At 39.7% G+C, this 23,091-nt stretch overlaps 1 protein-coding gene across 1 annotated transcript; it reads left to right on the top strand.

Annotated features, from left to right (window-relative positions):
* Window positions 1-101: 101 nt before the first annotated feature.
* On the top strand, window positions 102-22,022 carry sec61b (SEC61 translocon subunit beta). Its single transcript, XM_072253519.1, has 4 exons — window positions 102-225; window positions 1,503-1,606; window positions 9,653-9,754; window positions 21,649-22,022. The coding sequence occupies exons 1-4, from the start codon at window positions 223-225 to the stop codon at window positions 21,734-21,736; spliced, it is 297 nt and encodes a 98-aa protein (XP_072109620.1). The 5' UTR covers window positions 102-222; the 3' UTR covers window positions 21,737-22,022.
* Window positions 22,023-23,091: the final 1,069 nt, after the last annotated feature.

Genomic DNA, 23,091 nt, shown 5'->3' with positions numbered 1-23,091 from the left:
GAACAATTTTAAAAAATATGACTGATGTGATTTTCCCCTTAATGTTTAAATGTATTTTTCTAATTTGATTGCTCAGGCGACGTGAAGGCTCCCAGGCAGAGGGAGGGGTCCTGATTAGTGAGTCGTGGCTACTTTCGGCAGCTTGCTTTCGGGTGGTTCGGATCGGGTCGTCACTCGTACACCGTGTGAGGGAGCCGGGCTCCGACAGACAGCGACGTTATCATGGTTTGTGGACTTCCAGAACGGGGTATCTCTGGAGACGCGGTCTGTGGGTCGGCCAGAATCCCGGGGAGGGGGTGGCAAAACCTGCCTAAACGGATAGCAGGCAGCCGGAACAGGCAGGGCCTTCACTTCTCCCCAGCAGGGAACAGTGATTTCGGGGCCTCGCCGAACCAACCGCTGTCCGGCTTTATAGAAGTGATTTCCATGTCTTTCTCAGCCGTTTGTATACCTAGGGGGGAAACGAACGTGTGTTTCTGACGTCTTTTTGTTTAGGTAAACTGATGAAGAAACTTGGTTGCAGTAATGCCACGTCAGCAATACCAAGCATCTAGATGTCCTTTAGTACATTTTATTTATCCACAGTGTGAACATTGTCAATTGAATAACTCGCGAAATGAAGGGAACTTAGTGTTTGACTGTAAATGTGCGTGTATTTTATTATCTCTGTGCGTTCTTGTATTTGTAATAGGTTTCTTGTTCTGGGGAAGGGATCTGCACAGTTATATTTCGTGACTCAACTATTATTGAAGGTGTGGTTCTATCTTGGTCTTGAACAAGTAACTTTGACTGACCATCATTGCAATACAGAGTACTGTACCATTAGACAAACCATCTTTTGGAGGAGACATTTTCTTAGTTGCTCAGTGTAAAATGAGAAACAGCGTGCAATAAGGTGATCTTGTAGCTGTTGTTTTTGTATGCCTGTTCTATTTTGAGTGCTGGCATGTAGTTTATTTTTAAAACAAAAAAGCTAACTAGGATCACATTTCATATTTAATTTACTATTTCCTTGAGGAAATATATTAAAATAAAGCCTGTCTTTGTTATGTGAAGTAAAACAGATGATGTGCTCCAAGAATGTAGATCAACATTAACTTCCACTTAACAATCCAAAGTGATTACTTAAATTAACTGGATGGAGTTGTAAGTCTTAACCTTGCAAACTATGGCAATTCACAGTTTCAAATAGGATGGATTAATTTATTTTGATTAAACACAAGATTCAGTGTTGGTTGCTGAAGGTTTTCAGCATCTGCAGGACCTCGTGTATTTTGCGTGTTGCTCAGTTTATTTTGATTATTCAGTCTCCCTCCATGACTGTTACTTGTTAGACCACTTTATTCACAACTTCGGTAGAAAAGGAGCACTGTACTTTTAAGAGATGATGGAAACCTACTATACTAGGAGGTTAGATTTTGGATCTACATTATTATTTACGTCTATAAATGGCAAGAACATTTTACTCCCTTTGTGCTAATAGCTTGCTTTGACCCTTTCAGCCTGGACCAGCGGCAAGTGCAACAAATGTTGGTGCCTCCAGCCGATCGCCTAGTAAAGCAGTGGCCCCCCGGGCTGCTGGTGGTGGATCCACAGTGAGGCAGAGGTAAATAGTTTTGAAATAATATTACTTACAACATCAACCTGATGGCATAAATATCAATTTCTCTATCCTTTTTTTTCCTCCCCCTCCCTTTTTCCTCTTCCCACTCTGGCCTTTTACCTCTTCTCACCTGCCTATCACTTCCCCCTGGGTCCGCTCCTTCCCTTTCTCCTATGGTCCATACTCCTCTTCTTTCAGATTCATTCTTCTCCAGCCCTTTACCTTTCCCACCCACCTGGCTTCCCCTATCACCTTCCAGCTATCCTCTTTCCCCTTCCCCCACCCTTTCATTCTGGTGGCTTCCCCCCTTCCTTTCCAGTCCTGAAGAAGAGTCTCAGCCTGAAACATCGACTGTTTATTCATTTCCATAGAGGCTGACTGACCTACAGAATTCCTCCAGCATCTTGTGTGTGTTGCTTTGATTTCCAGCATCTGCAGAGTTTCTCATGTTTACATTTAATTTTGAGTTCAGAATTGATAATTATGGTGACTCAAGAAACAGAAACTTTGTCTTGGAAAGAGTTTACCAGAAACTTTGTCTTGGGAAGAGTTTACCAAGTGTACAGAGGAACAGGTTAAAGATTGTGCTCAAAGCCTCCTGAGAGAAATACAATATTCCCACTGACCTCTTCAATCTTAGGCCCATAACTGCTCAATGTGGAAGAGGAGCAGTTGCGATGATATTAAGAACCTCAAAGCAGATCATTTCACAAACTATATGCCTCCTGCCCTATCAGTTACTGCCAGTCTATTTGCACAAGCATCTGTGGTTCCCACACTGATTTGATCAGCTACTTCAAAGCTCTCAAAATCAGACAATTATGCTCAATCTAGGGACTGCATCAAAGAATAAGGAGCAATTAGTATTTTGTCATAAATGTGAGAAACAGATTAGTAAAATTAAAGATTGCATTATGTCATTGTAAATGTATTTCACTAAAATAATAAAACCAGTGGGCTGAATAGGAGGCATTATGTTTCCTTAAATAAAGATTGACTTAATAGTACTTACCATAAAATCTCTGCTTCAAGACTGTGCTGAAGTAAGTGATTTCAGCAATGTGAAAGTACATTTATTTATTTAGCAATACTGCGTGGAGTGGGCCCTTCCAGCCATACTGCCCCAGCAACCCCGCAGCCTTGATTAATTCCAACCTAATCACGAGACAATTTACAATGACCACTTAACCTATCTGGTACCCCTTTGGACGGTGGGAGGAAACTAGACCTCCCAGAGAAAACCCACACATTCCATGGGGAGGACGTACAGAATGACGCCGGAATTGAACTTTAGAAAGCCCCGACCTCTAGTATTGTTGTGCTAACCGCTACACTACAGTGATGTCCACATATATCTTTTGATGACACCAAAAAGCAAAAATCTGTGCTTCCATTAACGATTGCTGTCATGTGATTAGGTGGAATTATACATGGGGATATCTGATTTGGAAAGGTTGGTTTTAATTATGATTGTGACCATGGTCTGCTTGCATTATTTTGGCTTGCACACAAGTATTTAGACTGAGTGATGGATGTTTGCCGACACTTGTGGAAAGTACTGCATTAATTCAACTGGGAAACCTTTCATACTCACCTCATTTGGGAAGAATCTGGCCCATTGAGGTTTTTTATCGTGTGTTCCTGTCTTTGGACTGACTATTAGTCAAATCAATATGCAGTTACTTTTTTTGTGTCTCTTCATATATTGGGCTAGGCAGACTGGTTTGTAATTTTGTGGAACTGAATTGAGAGACTAAAGCTTTTCTAAAGTATTAGGCAGACAAAACTAAACATTTCAGTTGGTGTTATGAAACAGTTAAATATGACTGGCAGTATGCGCTTTCCTTTCCTTCTGAGGAATATCAAATTGTGAAACAGTTACTGATAGGTCAGTGTTTCTCCATGTCACTGACTTCTTCACAATACCATAGTTTATAACTAGATTTAATGTATCATAGTTGAATAATTCTTAAATATTTAAATGGGCAAATTGTGATACATTAATATTTATTCTGGATAGAATCAATCAAATGTATTGTTACTGATGTATGTTGTGAATTTTGTTTTGTGGCAGCAGTGCTAGATCAAAATTGGTGGAAAGTGCAGTAAGTAGAGCAAAAGAGGAATAGTGAAATAGTGTTCATGGACCATTCAGAAATCCGGTGGAGGAAAAGTTGTTCTTAAAATGTAGGGTGTGTTTTTTTCTGGCTCCCGTACCTCCTCGTTGGTAGTAATGAGAAGAGGGTATGTCCCAGATGGTGATTGTCCTTCATAATGGATGTGGCCTTCTTGAGGCACTATATTTTATCCTCAATGCTGGAAGAGTTAAAAATTAACGTTTATTTGTTTTGCTTAGTGCTGCTGTTGATGGGGGGGAGGGGTGAGAGGGACATTTTGAAGATCAAGATAGAAGGAAAAATAAACCAGTTTTATGTAGTTCCAACAATTTCTGCAGGTTAGCGCTGCCATCAGCTGTTGATCTAGATTGCTTTTCAACATCCAATTGTAACAACGTTAAGGTTAGACTTTAAAATATCTATAGCATTTTCAACTCAAATTTTTAAAAAGCTAATTTTATTCAATTTTGGATTGCTGTTTATTATTGCACCTTGTTGCCATGTTAACACCATTAGTATTGTATGTTGAGATTGAGTTCTTTTGTGTTTGTTGCTCTTAATATTGCATTGTCAAACATTGCACATTTCAAGTGCTATTCATCAATTTTGAATCCAAGAAGGCATTTTCTGTGAGTTAAGGAATTTTGACACCCTTGTCATTTAAGAGCTTCAATGTCAGAATACATTGAAGATTTACATGACAACTAGTTGTTAAAAGATGCCTTTTTTTGTTTCATTGGATAATTGAAATGGCCTTTACATACAGTATGACCCTGTAATTTAGGGTATTGCTGCTGTAGTTGTTTCTGGCTATTTAATCAAAGAATTTATTGTGCCTTTCTGCAATAAAGTCAGGTCAGATTCAACTAGTATGCTTAGAAATTGAAAAAGCCACAAGCTTAACTTTATGCTTGCACTTTCCCTTCCAATGTAGGGAGCAGTGCGATTCTGAAAGGTTTGATCTAAGTTAATTGAATAACCATTGGATACCTAGTATGGGCAGGATGGGTTGATTCAACCCTGCTTTTGCATGCGGAATGAAGCCAATGTAGAAACTGTAGATTATTTCCCTAATAAGGCAGGTAATGCTCGAAGGGATGAGAAGTTTAATTTTTAAGACCATCCCCAATGTTTTTTTTCCACTACTTAGTTGCCAGGGATTTCAAGGACTCATTCAGGATGGAGACACAGGAGACTGCAGATATTGGAATCTGGAGCAAAAACAAACTTATGGAGGTACTCAGCAGGTCAGGCAGCATCTATGGAGGCGAAGGAATGCTCAACGGTTTGAATTGTGACAATACGTCTGAGCATTAGAGTTACTGACCTTTTGGATTTCTCCAGCAGTTTGTTTTTTGGGTCATTCAGAAAGGTGTTGATCAGATTCTGTCCATCTGGTATCAGGCATGTGGCTGATGCTGTCTGCTGATTCAGCCATGTTAAATGTAACTAGAGTTTCCCAATGCAGGATGTTAACCTGGGTCAGGATGTGATTGTGGTTAACTTAGCTCTGCCATGGAGTTGAAGGATTTTGAGGGAAACATCATTGATGTTTCTTTTCAATGCACTGAAGTGCTTGCTGTCATTTAACAAGGTTGCAGAAGCATGTAGGAAATATTCTGTGCCAGGTCTGGGGTTTTGACCTTGGAATACCCTTTTCTGCAGTTGAACAAAAGCTGCATGAAGGTGATGGTGGTAATTTTATAACGTATTGCTTTGTTGTCCTTGGTCATTCCTGCTCAACGATGCCTCAGCAGCTCCTTAAAATAAGATTTAAGGGCCTTCAGGTGGGAGTTGAGTGGAGTGAAAGTTCAAATCTGAAGCACCTCAGTGCATTTGTCCCTCAAGGATAAATACACTTAGCCACTCTATTAGGTATACCTGCTCCTTAATGCAAATATCTCATCAGTCAATCATGTGGTAGTAACTCAACGCATAAAAGCATGCAGTGGTCAAGAGGTTCAGTTGTTCAGACTAAACATCAGAATGAGCAAGAGATATGGTCCAGATGACTTTGACCATGGAATGGTGCTGGATGGAAGTGGTTTGAGTATCTCAGAAGCTGCTGATCTTGGATTTTCACGCAGAGCTGTCTTTAGAGAAAGGTTTGAAAACAAAAATACATCCCCTGGGGAGCAGTCCTGTGGGTGAAAGCTTATTGATGAGAGGTCAGAGAAGCATGGTCAGGCTGTTCGAGGGAGAGATGCACGCATGCACACATGCAGGCATCTATGGAAAATGGTACAGTTGATGTTTTGAGCCAAGACTCTTCATCAGGACTGGAGACAAAATGCTGAGGAGTAGATTTAAAAGGTGGGCGGAGGGGAGAGAGAAACACAAGGTGATAGGTGGGGGAGGAGGGATGAAGTAGAGCTGGGAAATTGATTGGTGAGGGAGATACAGGACTGGAGGAGGAGGAGTCTGATAGAAGAGGACAGAAGGCCATGGGAGAATGAAAAGGTGGGGTGAGCATCAGAAGGAGGTGAAGGATGGGCAAGGAGATAAGGTGAGAGAGGGAAAGGAGATGGAAAATGGTGAAAGAGGGTGAGCAATACCAGAAGTTCAAGACATCGATGCTCATGCCTTCAGGTTGGAGGCTACCCACACAGAATATAAGGTGGTGTTCCGCCAACCTGAGTGTGGTCTCATCACAACAGTGGAGCAGGCCATGGATAGACATGTCGAAATGGGAAGTGGAATTAAAATGGGTCGTGATGAGGCCACACTCATGCTGACAGAACAACACTTTATATTCCGTCTGGGTAGCCTCCAACCTGATGGCATGAACACCAATTTTTCAAACTTCCAGTAATGCCTCCTTCCCCCACCCCCCCATCCCCTCACCATTCCCCATGCCTTTTTCCCTCTCTCACCTTATCTCCTTGCCCACTTGTCCCCTCCCTCTGGTGCTTCTCCCCCTTTTCTTTCTCCCATGGCCTTCTGTCCTCTTCCATCAGATTCCCCCTTTCTCCAGCCCAGTATCTCTAATCAATCAACTTCCCAGCTCTTTACTTCTCCTTCCCCCTCCAGGTCGCACCTATCAGCTTGTGTTTCTCTCTCCCCTCCCCCACCGTTTTACATCTACTCCTCAGTTTTTTTTCCTCCAGTCCTGGCAAAGAGTTTCGGCCCAAAACGTCAACTGTACTCTTTTCCATAGATGCCTGCTGAGTTCCTCCAGCATTTTGTTGCTTGGATTTCCAGCATCTGCAGATTTTCTCTAGTTTGAGACTGTTCAAGCTGATAGGAAAGCAACAGTAACTCACACGTTACAATAGTGCTGTGCAGAATAGCATCTCTGAACTCACAACTCATCGAATCTTGAATCTTGAAGGCCATGAGCAGCATAGTGGCCACTTAATTAGGTACAGAAGGTACCTAGTGGCCACTAAGTGTGGGTCTTTGTAAATGTTGTTAATTTAACAATTGATTTCTGCACTCTGCAATTGTTCTGTACTGCAGAGTTGGCGGAACTTGGATATGGTTGGGCCATCTTGCATTACTTTTTAATGTTGACTGTCGTGTCATTATTTGTGTGCTGAAGCATTCTCCAGGATTTGTGGAGGTAATATGTTGATGCTTTAGTTTCACAGGCTGTTACAATGCTTGTCACAATATAGAGAACTTCACATTTTGCCTACATATTGATTCTTTCTGAGAATTTTGCTATATTTAAAAAGAAGCAACTGCATTTCAAAAGTATTTCATTGGCTTCAAGACATTTTGAGGTTATGAAACTGCCATCTATATGCAGATCTTTACTTAACAGCAGCAAATTTTGATGTAAGGGAAGAACAGGGATTAAGTCCTGAGGGCTATCACTCGTTAGGTCTCCTGTCTACAGAAGTGGTGCTCCATCCTGCATTAGTGATACTGATCCTGTTAAAGTAAGTGGAATTTCTCAGCTAAATGGCAGAAAGAGATAAAATAGCCCTTATTGGATCTGACAATTTCTGTCTGATGCATCTGCCTGGGATTGAAGATAATGTAGTTATTTAGATCCCAGGGGAATACTATAGACCCAGTTTGTTGCCATCTTTTACAGGATTCGTAACAGAGGCATGGCTTGAACTTTTAGTTTGTACTTACCACTCCACTCTTCCCCACCCCCACCCCCCCATCCTCTCTACTGCAGGGATAGTTTTTGGTATGGCAACAAAGAGTGAAAGTCAGATGCTACAGATTATAGAAATCTAAAGTGAAAGCAAAATATTGCAAAAGCCCTGCTAGTTAAGTGGGATCTGGTAATAGGAAAGCAGTTAACATTTCAGGTTAGAGACTGGTCAGAACTGGGAAATAGAGATTTATATAGAAGGCAAACACAAGGAAATCTGCAGATGCTGGAAATTCAAGCAACACACATCAAAGTTGCAGGTGAACGCAGCAGGCCAGGCAGCATCTCTAGGAAGAGGTACAGTCGATGTTTCGGGCCGAGACCCTTCGTCAGGATTAACTGAAAGAAGAGCTAGTAAGAGATTTGAAAGGGGGAGAGGGAGATCCGAAATGATAGGAGAAGACAGGAGGGGGAGGGATGGAGCCAAGAGCTGGACAGTTGATTGGCAAAAGGAATATGAGAGGATCATGGGACAGGAGGCCTAGGGAGAAAGAAAAGGGGGAGGGGGGGAAGCCCAGAGGATGGGCAAGGGGTATAGTGAGAGGGACAGAGGGAGAAAAAGGAGAGGGAGAAAAAGAATGTGTGTATATAAATAAATAACGGATGGGGTACGAGGGGGCCTGTAAGGATGAAGCCACACTCAGGTTGCTGGAACAACACCTTATATTCCGTCTGGGTAGCCTCCAACCTGATGGCATGAACATTGACTTTCTCAAACTTCTGTTAATGCCCCACCTCCCCCTCATACCCCATTCTTTTTCTCTCCTTTTTCTCCCTCTGTCCCTCTCACTATATCCCTTGCCCATCCTCTGGGTTCCCCCCTCCCCCTTTTCTTTCTCCCTTGGCCTCCTGTCCCATGATCCTCTCGTATCCCCTTTGCCTATCACCTGTCCAGCTCTTGGCTCCATCCCTCCCCCTCCTGTCTTCTCCTATCATTTCGGATCTCCCCCCCCCCCCCCCCCCCACTTTCAAATCTCTTACTAACTCTTCCTTCAGTTAGTCCTGACGAAGGGTCTCGGCCTCAAACGTCGACTGTACCTCTTCCTAGAGATGCTGCCTGGCCTGCTGTGTTCACCAGCAACTTTTATGTGTGTTGCTTTATATAAAGGGGATATTTTAAGTTGTAGAGAAGGTGGTGAGAAGGATGGAGAGACATTGTAATAGAATAAAGCCAGGTCAAATGGGGTGAATGGGCAGTAATTATGTGTCACAAGACTGGAGATCATGCTTTAGTGGACTATTGCTACTTCCTTTTCCCACTCCATCCATTACCACTGCGAGCTTCTTTCAGTATTTTTAATACTGTTTCCTTCATTAACAGCATTGGACCCAGGATCAAGTTGTGTCAAGCCCTAATGTTACTGATGCTACCTCCTTTCATTTCATCCCTTCTTGCCCAATCAACATGGGAAATCACATCCTGTATGTTCAAGATAGTTTAGAGTGGGGATTGAATGGAACTTCCTCAAACCTGTCGCTACTGCGTGATATGTAAAGATATCCCCATTCTGCATTGCTGTCTTTCCATTTTTGTACATGTATAGCTTTTAACAAAGCTTTATTTTTTACCCAGTTCAGAGGAACGAAGCAGTATTCTATGTGTAATTTATTTTTGTATATTTTCAGCTGTGATTTTGTAATTAAAAGTAAATGGAATTATAAATATATATTCTACCAGAAATTATTTTGATTGTATCGAAATTACTATAATCTTTGGTAAAAGATACATGTGAATACCTTTGCTGTAGTAATTGAAAGATAACAATGTGATGTGGAGCTTATTTCTCTCTTCCCTCCCCAAACTCCCCTTTACCTCCCCAGGAAAGCTGCCAATAGTGCAGTGAGCCGAGCTGGTCGAACTACCTCTACGGGTACAGGGGGAATGTGGCGATTCTATACAGAGGATTCTCCTGGGCTTAAAGTGTAAGTGCATGTTCTGGACACTGAATCACCATAGAGCAGGGGTCCCCAACCTTTTTTGCACCGCGGACCGGTTTAATATTGACAGTATTCTTGCGGACCGGCCAACCGGGGTGGGTGTTCAAGTAGGATTAAACTCACCTCAACATGTCTTTTACAGTTAGGGTTGCCAACTTTCTCACTCCCAAACAAGGGACAAAAGTAGCAGTCAAATCCTGGGACACTTTACCTGAGGCAAGACTACCATGACCATTTCAGTACGAAAGATTTCATAGGAATGCTCTACCTTAGCGGGGGAAATACGGGACAGTTGGACACCCTATGTTCAAGTTCAGCAGTGGGTGTGACAGGGAATGAGGAAAGGTGCAGCTGACTCATATCGTTTCCTCACGGCCCGGTAGCACATGGTGGTTGGGGACCGCTGCAATAGAGTGTTCATCCTTTAGCTAAGTAAGATTGTATTGTCTGAAAGTCTGCTTAAGTATGTTAGTAAATATTCTAATATCTATAAAGTCCTCTTCATTTTTCATTATCCATTTTGCTTTTCTTTAATCATGAAACAATGATTGCTGATGCCATGAGCACGTATTTGTTTAGAATTGGCATTTGAAGCTGATGTCATGGTCCTTTTTAATAGTAAAAGGATCCAGTTTAATAGGAGTACCTCTCATTGATTGGTAATTTACAATCCAGGGTTTGTTTAACTATATTTCATAATCATCTTTTAAATTTGCATTGTACTGCATTTTTCCCCTCTGAAACTGAAAATTAAAAATAATATGATCTTCATTTCTACTTCGTTTTTTAAAACACACACAATGATGGAAGTGTTGCCATGTGATTTTTGCTGTTCTGAGAAAGCTGAAAATTTTCAGTTGATCAAAATGAAAGCCATGCTTGAAGTGGAAACAATTGGGATGTGTTTTTATTAATAATAAGTTGATAAATCATTTGTTTTTAATAGGGAGGGTGAGGTAACTAGAATGTGATCCTATGGTTAATCCGCTGTGAGGGAAATCTTGAATTCTTCCCTGAGATCTGTCAATTCCTATTTCCATGAGGGTGACTTACTTATGGCTACATTGTGTGAAATGTTTCATTTGGAAGGTTTATCAATGTAATATTTTTAATACATATGAAAGAGGAAGGAGGAAAATAGAAGTTCTTCAGTGACAGATTTTGGTACTTTCTGTAAGTTTGAGGTAGACATGTATGCTCTTGAACAGTTTGTAATATGAGACTGCAAAAATCTTTAGGCTATTAATTTGCTGTTGTGGTTTTACATAGAGCAGGCATGGACTAGAATGCAAAGGGCCTTGTGCTCTTCCTGTGCTTCTATTAAACCTGTATATTACAATATGCATACTGACTAATAATACATTTAGGATTAAAGGTTTAAAAAAAACACGAATGATGGGGAGTCATAAATAGAACTAAAAATTTAGAAGTAGGTCTAATCAGGCACTGAAATTGAAGCCAACGTAGGTTAGAGTGATAACATTGAATGATAGGGCAGGGTTGAGGTCCCTGGTAGTCTATTCATATTTCTATTTCTTTCTACTATTATTTTACTGTATTTAAAGTTGCCATATCTATTTTGAGGTTTAATTTGATTTAGTTTTCAATATTTACACGTTAATCTACTTTTTTGTCAGTCCTTTTCTTCCTTATTGATGAGCAGGTTTCCCCTACGCCTTGATTTCAGTCTTCCATATGAATCGTATACCGTGATCATAGTTTGGCCTAATAATATTGAGATTATTGTGGATAATATTAAAATATCTTAACATTTATTATGTAGAACAGTATGGGAGGACATCATACTTTACAGGGAGAGGTTGGCCAGGCAAGGTCTTTATTTCTTGGAACACAGGAGAATGAGAGGCAACCTTATAAAGTGTTTAAAATTCTGAGAGGCTGTTGTAAGTGAGGAAACAGGTTCAGTAGGTCTCAAAGGCAAGGACTCTGGACACACAGTCCTGGTAGTAGAAGATTTTGTTTACAGAAGGCAAACGTGGGGAAATGGCAACAGAAGCAACACGCACAATTTACGGCAGTTGTGGAAAAGTTGGATTGGCAATAAAACACGTGGACAATTATAACAAACGTGGGGAAATCGCGTGGGAACAAAGCGTGCGCGCACCCCCACACCCCCAAGGGAAAAGTCAATATGATACCTGCCACCCCTTGACTCTGTGCAGGCACGGCTCTATGCTATTAGGGACAATAATCAACGCTCCCAACCCTATTCAATGCATAGCTTACCATCAGTTTCTCCAGCGCCGTTCCACGGTTCTCAGCCTGGAGTGAAGCAGGGTGGTCCCTCGGAGATGGCAAAGAGAGTGAGTCCAGCACACGTGGCACCCTTTTAGTGCAGGAAGGCTGGAGGGTCTAGCCCAGGTAATTCACAGGGGGCGGGGGGCAATGGCTCTATGCCTGCAGAGTTAAACTGCAAAGGCCAATTGTCCGAGGCCAAGTACAAGGCTAATTAAGGGGGCCAATGGTTAGGTGTGCATTGATGGGTGAGGAGGGGGTCAAACCTTGATTAGCAGGTGGCATGTCTTCTGACCAGGTAGTGGGTAGTGCTGTCTCAACCCCTCCAATACAGAGGCATAGATAAAGTGGATGATAACTGTCTTTCCCCCAGGGTAGAGGAGTCCATAATTCAGGGGCAGAGATTTTGGGCAAGAAGGGTGAGGTTGAGGGACCAGAGGGGCAACTATTTCACACACAAGGGTGGTGAGTATGTGGAATGAGCTGCCAGAGAAAGGGTTGTGGCAAATACAATATTATCGTTTAAGAAACTTAATTAGTCAGTGGATGTTGTTTACTTGGATTTTTAGAAGACCTTTGACGAGATGCCACACATAAGGCTGGTTAACTACGGGAAAGATATTAGCATAGACAGAAGATTAGCTGACTGGCAGGAGGCAAAGTGGAAATAAAGGGGAGGTTTATGGTTGGCTGCTGGTGACAAATAGTGTTCCACAGGGTTGGTCGGATTTGACAAGTGTTGGGAATGCTTCTTTTCATGTTATGTCATTGATTTCAATGATGAAATTGATGGCTTTGTAGCCAAGTTTGTGGATGATATGAAAATAGGTGGATGTGCAGCTAGTCTTAAGGAAACAAAGAAGTCTACAGAAGGACTTGTACAGATTAGGAGGACGGGCAAGGAAGTGGCAGATGGAATATAGTGTCGAGAAGTGCATGTTCATGTAGTTTGATAGAAGGAATAAAGGTGTAGATTATTTTTTTAACGGGGAAATAATTCAAAATCAAAGGTGCAAAGGGACTTGGGAGTCCTCGTGCAGGATTCCCTAAAGGTCAACTTGCAGGTTGGGTCATTGGTAAGGAAGGCAGATGCAATATTAGCAATCATTTCAAGAGGACTAGAATGTAAATTCAAGGATGTAATGCTGAGACTTTATAAGGGATTAGTCAGACCACATGGAATATGAGCAGTTTTGGGCCCTTATCTAAGAAAAGATGTGCTGGCATTGGAAAGCATATGAGGAGTGTTTGATGGCTTTGGGCCTGTATTCGCTGAAGTATAGAAGAATGAGGGGATCTCATTGAAACTTACAAATATTGAAATGCCTAGATAGAAATGATGTTTCCTGTAGTGATGGAATCGAGGACCAGAGAGCACAGCCTCAGAATTGATTTAGAACAGAGATGAGAAATTTCTTTAGCCAGAGAGTGGTTAATCTGTGGAGTTCTTTACCATAGATGGCCATGGATGCCAAGTCATTGCGTATATTTAAAGTGGAGCTTGATAGGTTCTTGAATAGTCAGAGTCAAAGGTTAGAGGAAAGTGAAAGAATGGGATCTATTCTCCTTTTCCCTCTCTCACCTTATCTCCTTGCCCATCGCCTCCCTTTTGTGCTCCTCCCCTGTTTCTTTCTTCCATGGGTTTTTTGTTCTCTTCTATCAGACTGCCTCTTCTCCAGTCCTGTATCACTTTTACCAATCAACTTCCCAGCTCTTTACTTCATCCCACCCTCTTCAGGTTTCACCTATCAACTTGTGTTTTTCTCTCTCCCCTCCCACCTTTTAAATCTGGTCCTCAGCTTTTTGTTCCAGTCCTGCCGAAGGGTCTCGGCCCAAAATATCGACTGTACTCTTTTTATCCCATAGATGCTGCCTGGCCTGCTGAGTTCCTCCAGCATTTTGTGTGTGTGCTGCTTGGATTTCCAGCATCTGCAGATTTTCTCTTCTTGTAATAAATCAGCTATGATGAAAAGGCAGAGCAGAATCGATGGGCCGAATGGCTTGATTCCTGTGTTATGGTCTAAGATGAACTTGGATAGGTTCTGGAGGGATACAGGCTGAACGCAGGAAACTTAGGACTAGCTAGATGGACAATGTGGTTGGCATGGACTCGGGCTAAAGTATCCCTTCTGTATTTCTCTATAACTCACCCTTTGAATCAGGAGGTTTTACTGCAACGTGCTTAATGGTGATGGAGACTGTTGACACCCTTCTCTGGCTGCATATTTTGCCCCAGATACCTCTTTGGCAACAAGCTCAACTGAGATTGGGAGACAGCAGTTAGCATCATATCCAGTAAGAGGCAGTCAGAGAGCCTAAATTATCTGGGCATTTGTCAACACAAAGAGTAAGTGATGCTAAGCCAGTGCTCATTGCCTGGAAGCAGACGTAAGGAGCATGTTTTGGTGCTAAGCGACACCAGTCTATATAGGAAGTAGTTGCACATTGCCTCAGTGGCAAGGAGATCATGATCTATTGTTGAAACAGCACTAGCAAAGAGCTGGGGTTTTCGCCAGTTCCCAGCTTGCAGTCCAAGAAGATGTCTTTTTTTTTGTGTTAAAATACAGGTGGGTACATACTGGACCAAGAGCGCCATATTGAATCAACACTCTCCAAAGTAGTATGAAGCAAGGGACTGATGTATTAATGCTGAGTCTTGTAACACTCAGCAAAATCCAAACTACCTAGGCATAGTATTAAAGTATTTAACTACTTAGCCTAACAGTGAATAGTGTAAATAAAAGTTAGAAACAATGTAACAACTCAGATCAGCAGAATCTGTGGAATGCAAAGGTGGATTTGCAGCTGTTGACAGGCTCTCGTGTTCTTGCATTATATTTCCAGTGAGCTATTTTTCTGATTCTTACTGGCAAAGCACTTTATTGATTTTTAAGATCTCCTGTATCTGAGATATTGCATGAATGAGCATCAAACAGCTGTAGCTAGCAATTCTACAAGTAAATCTTGCAACTTATTTTTACTCCTTCCCTGCAGTGAGCACTGTCAACGTTAAAAAGAACAGCTGTTTCAGGTCTTTGGTATTTTTAATTGAAAGTTTGTTGAAGGCAGCACAGTGTGACTAGTCTACTTTCAATATGGCCTTTTGATAATGGCAGCTATTGTTAAATACATAGGCTTGATTTTTGAAATGATACTCTTTTAAAAATGTATTGGATACGATGTAAGATTAAATGTTGGTATTGCTTTATAAAAAAAAGTGTTTTAAGATTGCAAAGGTGACCAAATGCTGATGAAAAGAGGAAACCTGCAGACGTTAAAAGTCTGAAGCAAAAACAAAATACTCAAAATATTTCACAGATTAGTCAGCATCCAAGGAGAGGAAAAAATAATGTTTCGGTTGACGACCTTTCATCAGAACTAGAAAAGTGAAACAAGCATGTTTTAATTCGGCGACAGAAAGGACTGACAAGTATAAAGGGAATGTATGTGATAGAGTGTAGATAAAAGTTATCCAGATTAGAATTACATTAAGTGCCATCTGAACATAATTGCTGAGTGAATTTAAGAGTGAGGAACAAAATTGCATGCTGCAACTGAGATGCAGAATACAATAATTGTTGGAAAACTGAAATAAAACAGTTCTGGGAGTAGGCAACAGATCAGGTAAAATTTGTGCAGAGACAAACAAATTGAGTTAGTTTTACAAGTGGGTAATCTTGCATCAGAGCTCCAGATGAGCTGTGCCTTAAAACTTATGTTGGTTTTTGATGGACCAACAGAACAATGTGGGAGGCCAAAGACAGTGATCAGAGTGGGATGGACAGTTAAACAGACTGGAAGCTCAAGGTCACCTTTTAAGGTATTTTGCTAAGTGGTCATTGAGAATGCATTTTATTTCTTCAGCGTCGAGGAGATCACGTCATAAACATGAAATGCAATGTACTAAATTGGTAAATGTAATTCAATTGCTACCTCACTAGAAGGACTTTGCCTAAATGGTAAGAAGGGAAGAGGTAAAAGGCAGGTATTACATTTCTTGCAGTTACATGGAAAAGTGCCTTGAGAATTAACAATAAATCAATTTTTGCAATTATGCAGATCAGTTATTTTGTACGCACTATAATCTGTCGAATATTTAATTTTTTTTATCCTTGGAGGACTTTGCTCTTCAACAGATCATTGGCTCCGTTGGTAAACCAGTGCATTTTAGGAAGTTACCATGCAACATTAAATTAATATGTTAATTTAATAAATTTCTAATTAAATGATCGGCATTGCAGGATGCCAAGTATATGGGAGACTTGCATAAGCATATTACTTTTTAACTTGACAACTAAATTGCAGCATAATTACAAATAAATGGCATTATTATTTTGCATTTTGAACTTCATAACCATGCAGTAGGTTATGATTGGGGCAGTAACCTGCTCAATGCAGCCTTGAATGTTTCAAAGAAATAAAAGTGGGATGTTCTGCAAGGTGATATTTAGCAATGTCGTTTTGATGAGCTGAAAAAAAAACAACTGTCTCCAACTCCTACATTTAGTGACCTTTTATATTTGGTGGTTTAACTTTTTTTAAGTGAATTGTCTTGTATGTGATGCCTGTCTTTGGCTTATAGTGAGATGTATTCAGTGATAAGCTAATGAAATTGTGCCACACCATTTTTTTTTTCAATGAGATGGGCTAGATAGTTGAAAATCCATGGCAAGAAAGGGAAGTCCATGGCATGTCTGTTAGTCATTCTGACTCAGGAACATTTACTGTGCCTTTCACAGAGCAAAAACTCTGGGGGAAAAAATCAGTCACTCTGCTACATTATATACTGCATTTTGCACTGCATTGTGACGATAGCGATTGATGATGGGAGTTTTTACATATTTATTTACAGGCCTCCATTGATGTTCTAGAATCAGTTTTGTAGAAGAGCATTTCAGATGAGCCTCAGGTGGCAGAGATGGAGGGAAGATGTACGAGGAATAGCTTATCTAATTTTAATTACATAAGTAGGGAAATTTCACTCAGTTTGCTGTAAACAAAGCCTCATATAATTAAGGGACAGTTATTGAATATGAAATATATTAGTTTATGGACTTTGGTGATAAGGGAATGATTTTTTATAACTTTCGGTACTTTCCATGGCTTTATTGTAACTTTAGAGCAACATGTCCATGTTGGGGTTGGGGGGGTGGGGGAGGCAGCACCTACTCATTACAATGGAACTATTTTGCTTACACAGTGCATTCCAGTTAATTGGTCCATTGGTTAATTAGGTTAGCCGCTTACTTGAGACAACTCTTAAAGAACAAAAACTGAAAGAGAAGATATCCACGATTCCCTTTGTTTATTTGGGATACTATGCCACTTAATTGGGACTGTTGCGAATAGTTTTTACCTAGCATCAGTCACGTCACTTGTGTGATATTAGACACTACACCTTGCTTAGAGTGAACAGTTTTTTAACAGCATCAGTTACATGTGTTTGTTTTTTTAAAAAAACAATGATTTCTGTCACTGATAGTTGGCAAGAAATAAGCATTAAGACAAATCAGAACTGTTTTGCTCACCGTTTCAAGCACTGAGGCTTGGCAATGTCAGAAATGGCCAGGAGTGAAAATGAAATAATTTCACACCTCAAGTTAGGAACATCAAAGAATTTGAGGGTCAGCAATCATCTTGAACGTTACAATGAAAATGAAGATTTGGAGGTAACATATGAAAGCAGTCCTTTATCTACACTAGGGGTGCTTGCACTGATTTTATTCCTTTACTGTCAATCATTGCAGCTTGCACTGAATGAATTCCTCTGTAAGTAACTATTAGGAACCAATACCCAGTTTTATAGTACTGTATTAGTGTTCACTTTGTTCTGCATTTCATTTAAATACATAGTTTGTTACCCAGTTGAACAGTTTTTAATACATTTTTAACTATTTTATTGAAACTTCAGGTAATCAGTATCAGAGTCACTTTATTGCCAGTATGTAAAACATACCAGAAATGATTGTAGTTCGGTGCCAAGCATAAAACAAAGGACAATACCATAACAGATAACACAATAGCAACCAACAATTTATAGGATAATAGTGCAAACAACCATGAGCAATCACTTAGCAGAACAGTCACATGTGCAAACGTCAATAATCAAACTTAAATGCATATCAACAGAACAAGGAGAGCAGGAAGCTGAATAGCTACAGGAAAGATGCTTTGGAGATAACATGTAGTCCTGGTGGTGATGGACTTGTAGTGTCTCACTGATGACAATTTGGTGAATAGGTGACTGCTAGGATGGGTGAAGTTAACAGTAATTTTTTCAGCTCCTTTCTTCGCTCTGGTAATGAACACATCTTTTAATGTTGGTAGCTGACAGCCAATAGTCTTCTCTGGATGACTGACATCCTGGATTTAGAGAGGGAGGAGGCAGTGGGAAACGAAACGTCCAAATGTGTCCCAATCCATGGTTTCCAGAATTGAGTGAAATTCTTGTATTCCAGATTAAATCTCACCAATATCTCTACTTCCAGATCAACAACTAGTTTTAAGTTGACAAAAATGTCGTTTGAGTATTGTAAAAACTAATTTTATTTATATTACAGATATTAGGACAGGTGACCAACAATTTGGTTAAAGTGATAAATTTTCAGGAGCAACTTTGATGAAGAGTGAAGTGGAGAGATTTTAAACCTAGATAGTTGGAGGCGTGGTAGTCAAGGTATGAAAGTTGTGGATGTGCAAAAGGCCAAAAAATAGAGTGGTGCAGTGAGATTTAGTGTTTTATGCTAGTTATTGAAATGGAAGAATGCCTATCAGTAACAAATTTTAAGTGTTGTTACCATTCACTAGGAATCATTGTAGTTCAAGCACAGGAGATAACAAGTACGGATAGCAGACAGATGGTACTGGAATTGAAGCACCAATGAGCTTCAATGAGTTTTGCATTGGGTGGAAAAGGAGAAGTCAGCAGGCACCTATGGAATAGTCAAGGCCATGTGGTTTTGGCAGCAGATCAGCTGAGGCACATGCAGAATCAGATTGGTTTAATATCACTGGTGTATGTTGTGAAATACATAATAAACTATGAATTACAATAAGAAATATATATATAAAATAAGTAGCGCAAAAAATGAGTTTACGAAGTAGCAAGGTAGTTTTCATGGGTTCATTGTCTGTTCAGAAATTCAATGGTGGAGGGGAAGAAGCTATTCCTAAAATGTTGAATGTGCATCTTCATGCTCCTGTACCACTTCTTGATGATAGCAATGAGAAGAGGGTATTCCTAGGTGTTAGGCTCCTTAATTATGGATTAAGGCTCCTTTTTGAGGCCTCTCTTTTTGAAGATGTCCTCCATGCTGAGGAGGTCAATGCACATGATGGAGATTGCTGAGTTTGCAACTTTCTGCGGCATCTTCCGATCCTGTGCAATAGTTCCTCCAAAATGAAGGAAACATTTTTAGGGGTACGTTACCCTAATCTACCTAATATTAAATGTATCCGATATTCATGTAATCAGCATCTGTTCTGAAAGTGTTCTCTTTAAATTACCAGTTTTCTGTGATAATCATGCTTCAGTGGACTGATGTCTTTGTCATCAGTAAACATCAAAGATCTTTTCTACATGGCCCCAAAGACTTATGAAGGTCTTCAACAGTAAATTTGTAAAATGTGTCTTTCTGGAGTGGAAAATTAGATGTATACGCCTTTAAATGTTACTTCCATCTCTCTGGTGGGATTATTTTTTGTTTCTGTCAATTTTAAGCATTTACTAAGTGGCTATATATACTCTTCTAGTGGGTGTCTAACTTCTGAGTTCATCTTAACTCATTTCAGTTTAGTAAATAATTTGGATAAGTGGCATCTGTTGCTCTTAAGGGTAGTATTATGTTCATTGGGTGTTGTCAGTATTTTTTTTGAAGGTCAAATGGTAGCTTGGATTTGTATGTTAGTGATAGATGAGTTTATCAGCTTTGACTGTGTTTCCAAGAATAGGCACTCATTGATCTGAGGCTTTCAATACCTTGTGTTTATTGTACTACACTTGGGAAATGAAACAGGAGCTTTATGTCAAAGTCCGTTCTTCATCTAATAACTTGATTAAGTCAGATGAGGTCAAGATCTAAAAAAAAACGTATCATTCACTGGTCAAAGCTGTGATTGTTTTCATTTTAAGATTCAGAATATATTTAATCAGTAACCATAACTTAAAGGGAGGGAGAGGGGGGAACATCGACTCAGACCATGAGAGGCCTGCGTCGGGCATTTTCATGCCTTACAAGGGGCAGATTTAATAAAAATTTTAATTAGAGCAAATTGTTTGAAGGTAAAACAGCAAACTAATAAATTTCACGTCAATTAAATGGTTTCTACTTGAATGTTTAGTTCGGAATTAGTTCAAAAGTCTGTTTATTTTTATACAGCTTTTTCTTTCATATTCATAATTCCGAGCTAGCTGTCATGTACAAGGACTTGAGTTTTAAATGCCTACTTTGAATTTTTGCCTGGATCCATGGTTCTTTGTTCTTAGAATAGGAAATTGTGCCTGCTGACATCATTGTGTCATTGCATTTTGTCTGAATCCAATTTGTGCTCCATTCTGCTGCAATAGTTAATTATTGTGAATAAAATGAGAATGTGGGCATTTGAAAGGAAGAGAGCATGGAATTTGACATTTGATGCAGGCAAGATGTCTGAATTCCTATCTTCTGTGCTGGATAATTCTTTAAGTCACTGACTTTGGGTTTTGCTATTTTAAAATTTGCTTGGATAAAATCTGTTAATATTATGCTTAAATTCCTTACTAAACAAACATAAAAGAATATGAACTATCACAGTAAGTTATAGTTAGCTGCATGATGCCAGCCTTTGTGTTCTAAAGCTGAAGTTGTTGTTACTTGAACTTTTTGTCATTGAGATTTATTTCAACTTTTTGAGAAGTATCTCCACTTCAGATAAATCACATACAACCAGAATTGTTCTGGTTCTGAAATGATCCAGTGGGATGAGGTTTAGACTTTTATATTTAACCTCTTAAAATATGTCATAAGCTGTTGAGAATCATTATAGGACCATCTTTGTCTGTGGTTAGAATGTGGCCAAGATTTACTACTTGTGCAAAATATGCAATTTTGTGATAATTATTTCCTTTGTTATTGAGTTTTAATTAAATCTTGGTCTGGACACCTTAAGGCTTTGTAGCAAAGCTTTGATTGTAAGCTAAAGTAGTGTCAGAAGTGTAGATGGGTGCTCTTCACTTTAACTTCACAGGAGAAGGAAATGAAAGGAGAGCTATGAGATTGAGTTTCCAATTAAAAATTTGTCCAGGTTATAAGTATACATTATAAAAAAATTATCTAAAAGTCATTGGGTTTTAAGTTCATGTTTTATGTAATATTTTGTAAGTCTATTTAGAAGGAGAAATGCCAACTTTTAAGTTCAGAACAATGCATGCCTTGTTCTAGATTCAACAAGTTTTACCTAAGCTGAGAAGGTTGAAATAAGTTGTACTTTATACATAATGACAATGCAGGCTACTCTTGCTGCACCACTAGGTGTCTCTTTTGTCCCTTGGATTACTGTCATTACATTAATATTGGAAGTAAAAACAAGCTGTGTGTGTGCTATTAAATGTGCTTCTATTGATTTTTCTTCCTCTCTCTTCTCAGTGGGCCTGTTCCAGTGCTTGTTATGAGCCTACTGTTCATCGCTTCAGTATTTATGTTGCACATCTGGGGCAAGTACACTCGCTCATAGACCAGACCTCGGCAACTTTCTCCAGTGTCAACTTAATGTATTCATTCATCCTGGACCAAATACCTATTTTTATGAGAACTGATTTTTGACACATTACATCCTGCTTATGTAAATTAAAGTGAAGATCTTCTAAAGACTGCATGTGGCACCTCTGTTCTTTTACTTATTTCAGTAAGGAGAAGTGTTTGATTTCTGAAGTCTTTGAAAGTGTCTTTTTGAACTTTTGTTTTACATTTTTGTAAAACAGCTCACTGGTATTCTCCATTAAAGAAACAAGTCTTACTTATCTCTCTATTGTGTTTTTTTGGCATTAACAAACTCATTTACTTTGCATACCATGCTACAGATACATTTATGTGATGCATTTTGTAATATTTTGATAGTATAACACATGAAAAGGTTGCTTTTATTTAATCCATTAGCATTGTTAAATAATTCAGTCACTGCACCTTACTAAGATTTGTGTTAAAGGTACTCTGAACTGGATATCACAGAGGGATAAACATGAATCTTTTCTTCAAAGGATCTCAGTTCAATTCAAAGTAGATGAAAATATCCTTGAATTAGTTATCGGTTATTTTTCAGTGGCACTGAGATATGCTCATCCTAGTGTAAGCTATTGTTGGTCTAAAGATATATTTTTAGAAATTTTGTAATTAAATTGGATTTGCAAATAAAGTATTCTGGAAATTGAAAACTGAAAATGAAAAGAGAAAATGCTGGAAATATTCATTGTGTTAGGTAGCACATATAGACCAAAATGAATGTTTCAACCTGTGACCTGTCATTAGAGCTGCGTGTATTACATTTGCTATTAGAATCTCGGATGAAATGTGTTATATTCCCTAGTACCAACAGCCCTGTGATGGAAAAAAAAATTTAATGATCTTGTGTTGCTTGTAAACCACTTCTACTATTAAATTAGGGCATGTATCAGTTTAGAAAGTAATATTGAGCCACTCCTGCATGCAGCGAACCATGCAAAGCATGGAACTGGCTCAGACTACTGGGTAATGGTGTCATATGGAACAATCATTCTTTCTCACACTGCAAAAAACCACTGTCTTCTCATTTACTGGCAGCGGTGAGTTCTGTTGTAAGAATGGAGGGTCAAGAGAGAGCAGAGGTGAAGAGAACCCATGTGTTATTATCAGTCACAATGTAGTGAACGTGCTGCTGATACTCATGGCCATTTTCAGCCACAGTTTACACCATTCAAGCAGCAGAGTTAAAGAACAAGGAGGAGATCCACTCCAATTTACAGGTCCACAGCAAATGCCGTCTCATTGGCTCTTCACTCAACCCTGGAAAATCTGGACAGCAAAGATGCATACATTGGGATGCCCTTATCAACT

Source organism: Mobula birostris, chromosome 3, assembly GCF_030028105.1.
Source record: "Mobula birostris isolate sMobBir1 chromosome 3, sMobBir1.hap1, whole genome shotgun sequence".
Classification (NCBI taxonomy): domain Eukaryota; kingdom Metazoa; phylum Chordata; class Chondrichthyes; order Myliobatiformes; family Myliobatidae; genus Mobula; species Mobula birostris.
This window is presented reverse-complemented; position numbering and strand designations above follow the sequence as displayed.

What these genes read in the sequence shown, in the direction of transcription:
- sec61b (XM_072253519.1), top strand. An exon ending in GGATCCACAGTGAGGCAGAG is followed by an intron (nt 1,607 to 9,652) that starts GTAAATAGTTTT and finishes TTACCTCCCCAG; the next exon opens with GAAAGCTGCCAATAGTGCAG. An exon ending in GATTCTCCTGGGCTTAAAGT is followed by an intron (nt 9,755 to 21,648) that starts GTAAGTGCATGT and finishes CTCTCTTCTCAG; the next exon opens with TGGGCCTGTTCCAGTGCTTG.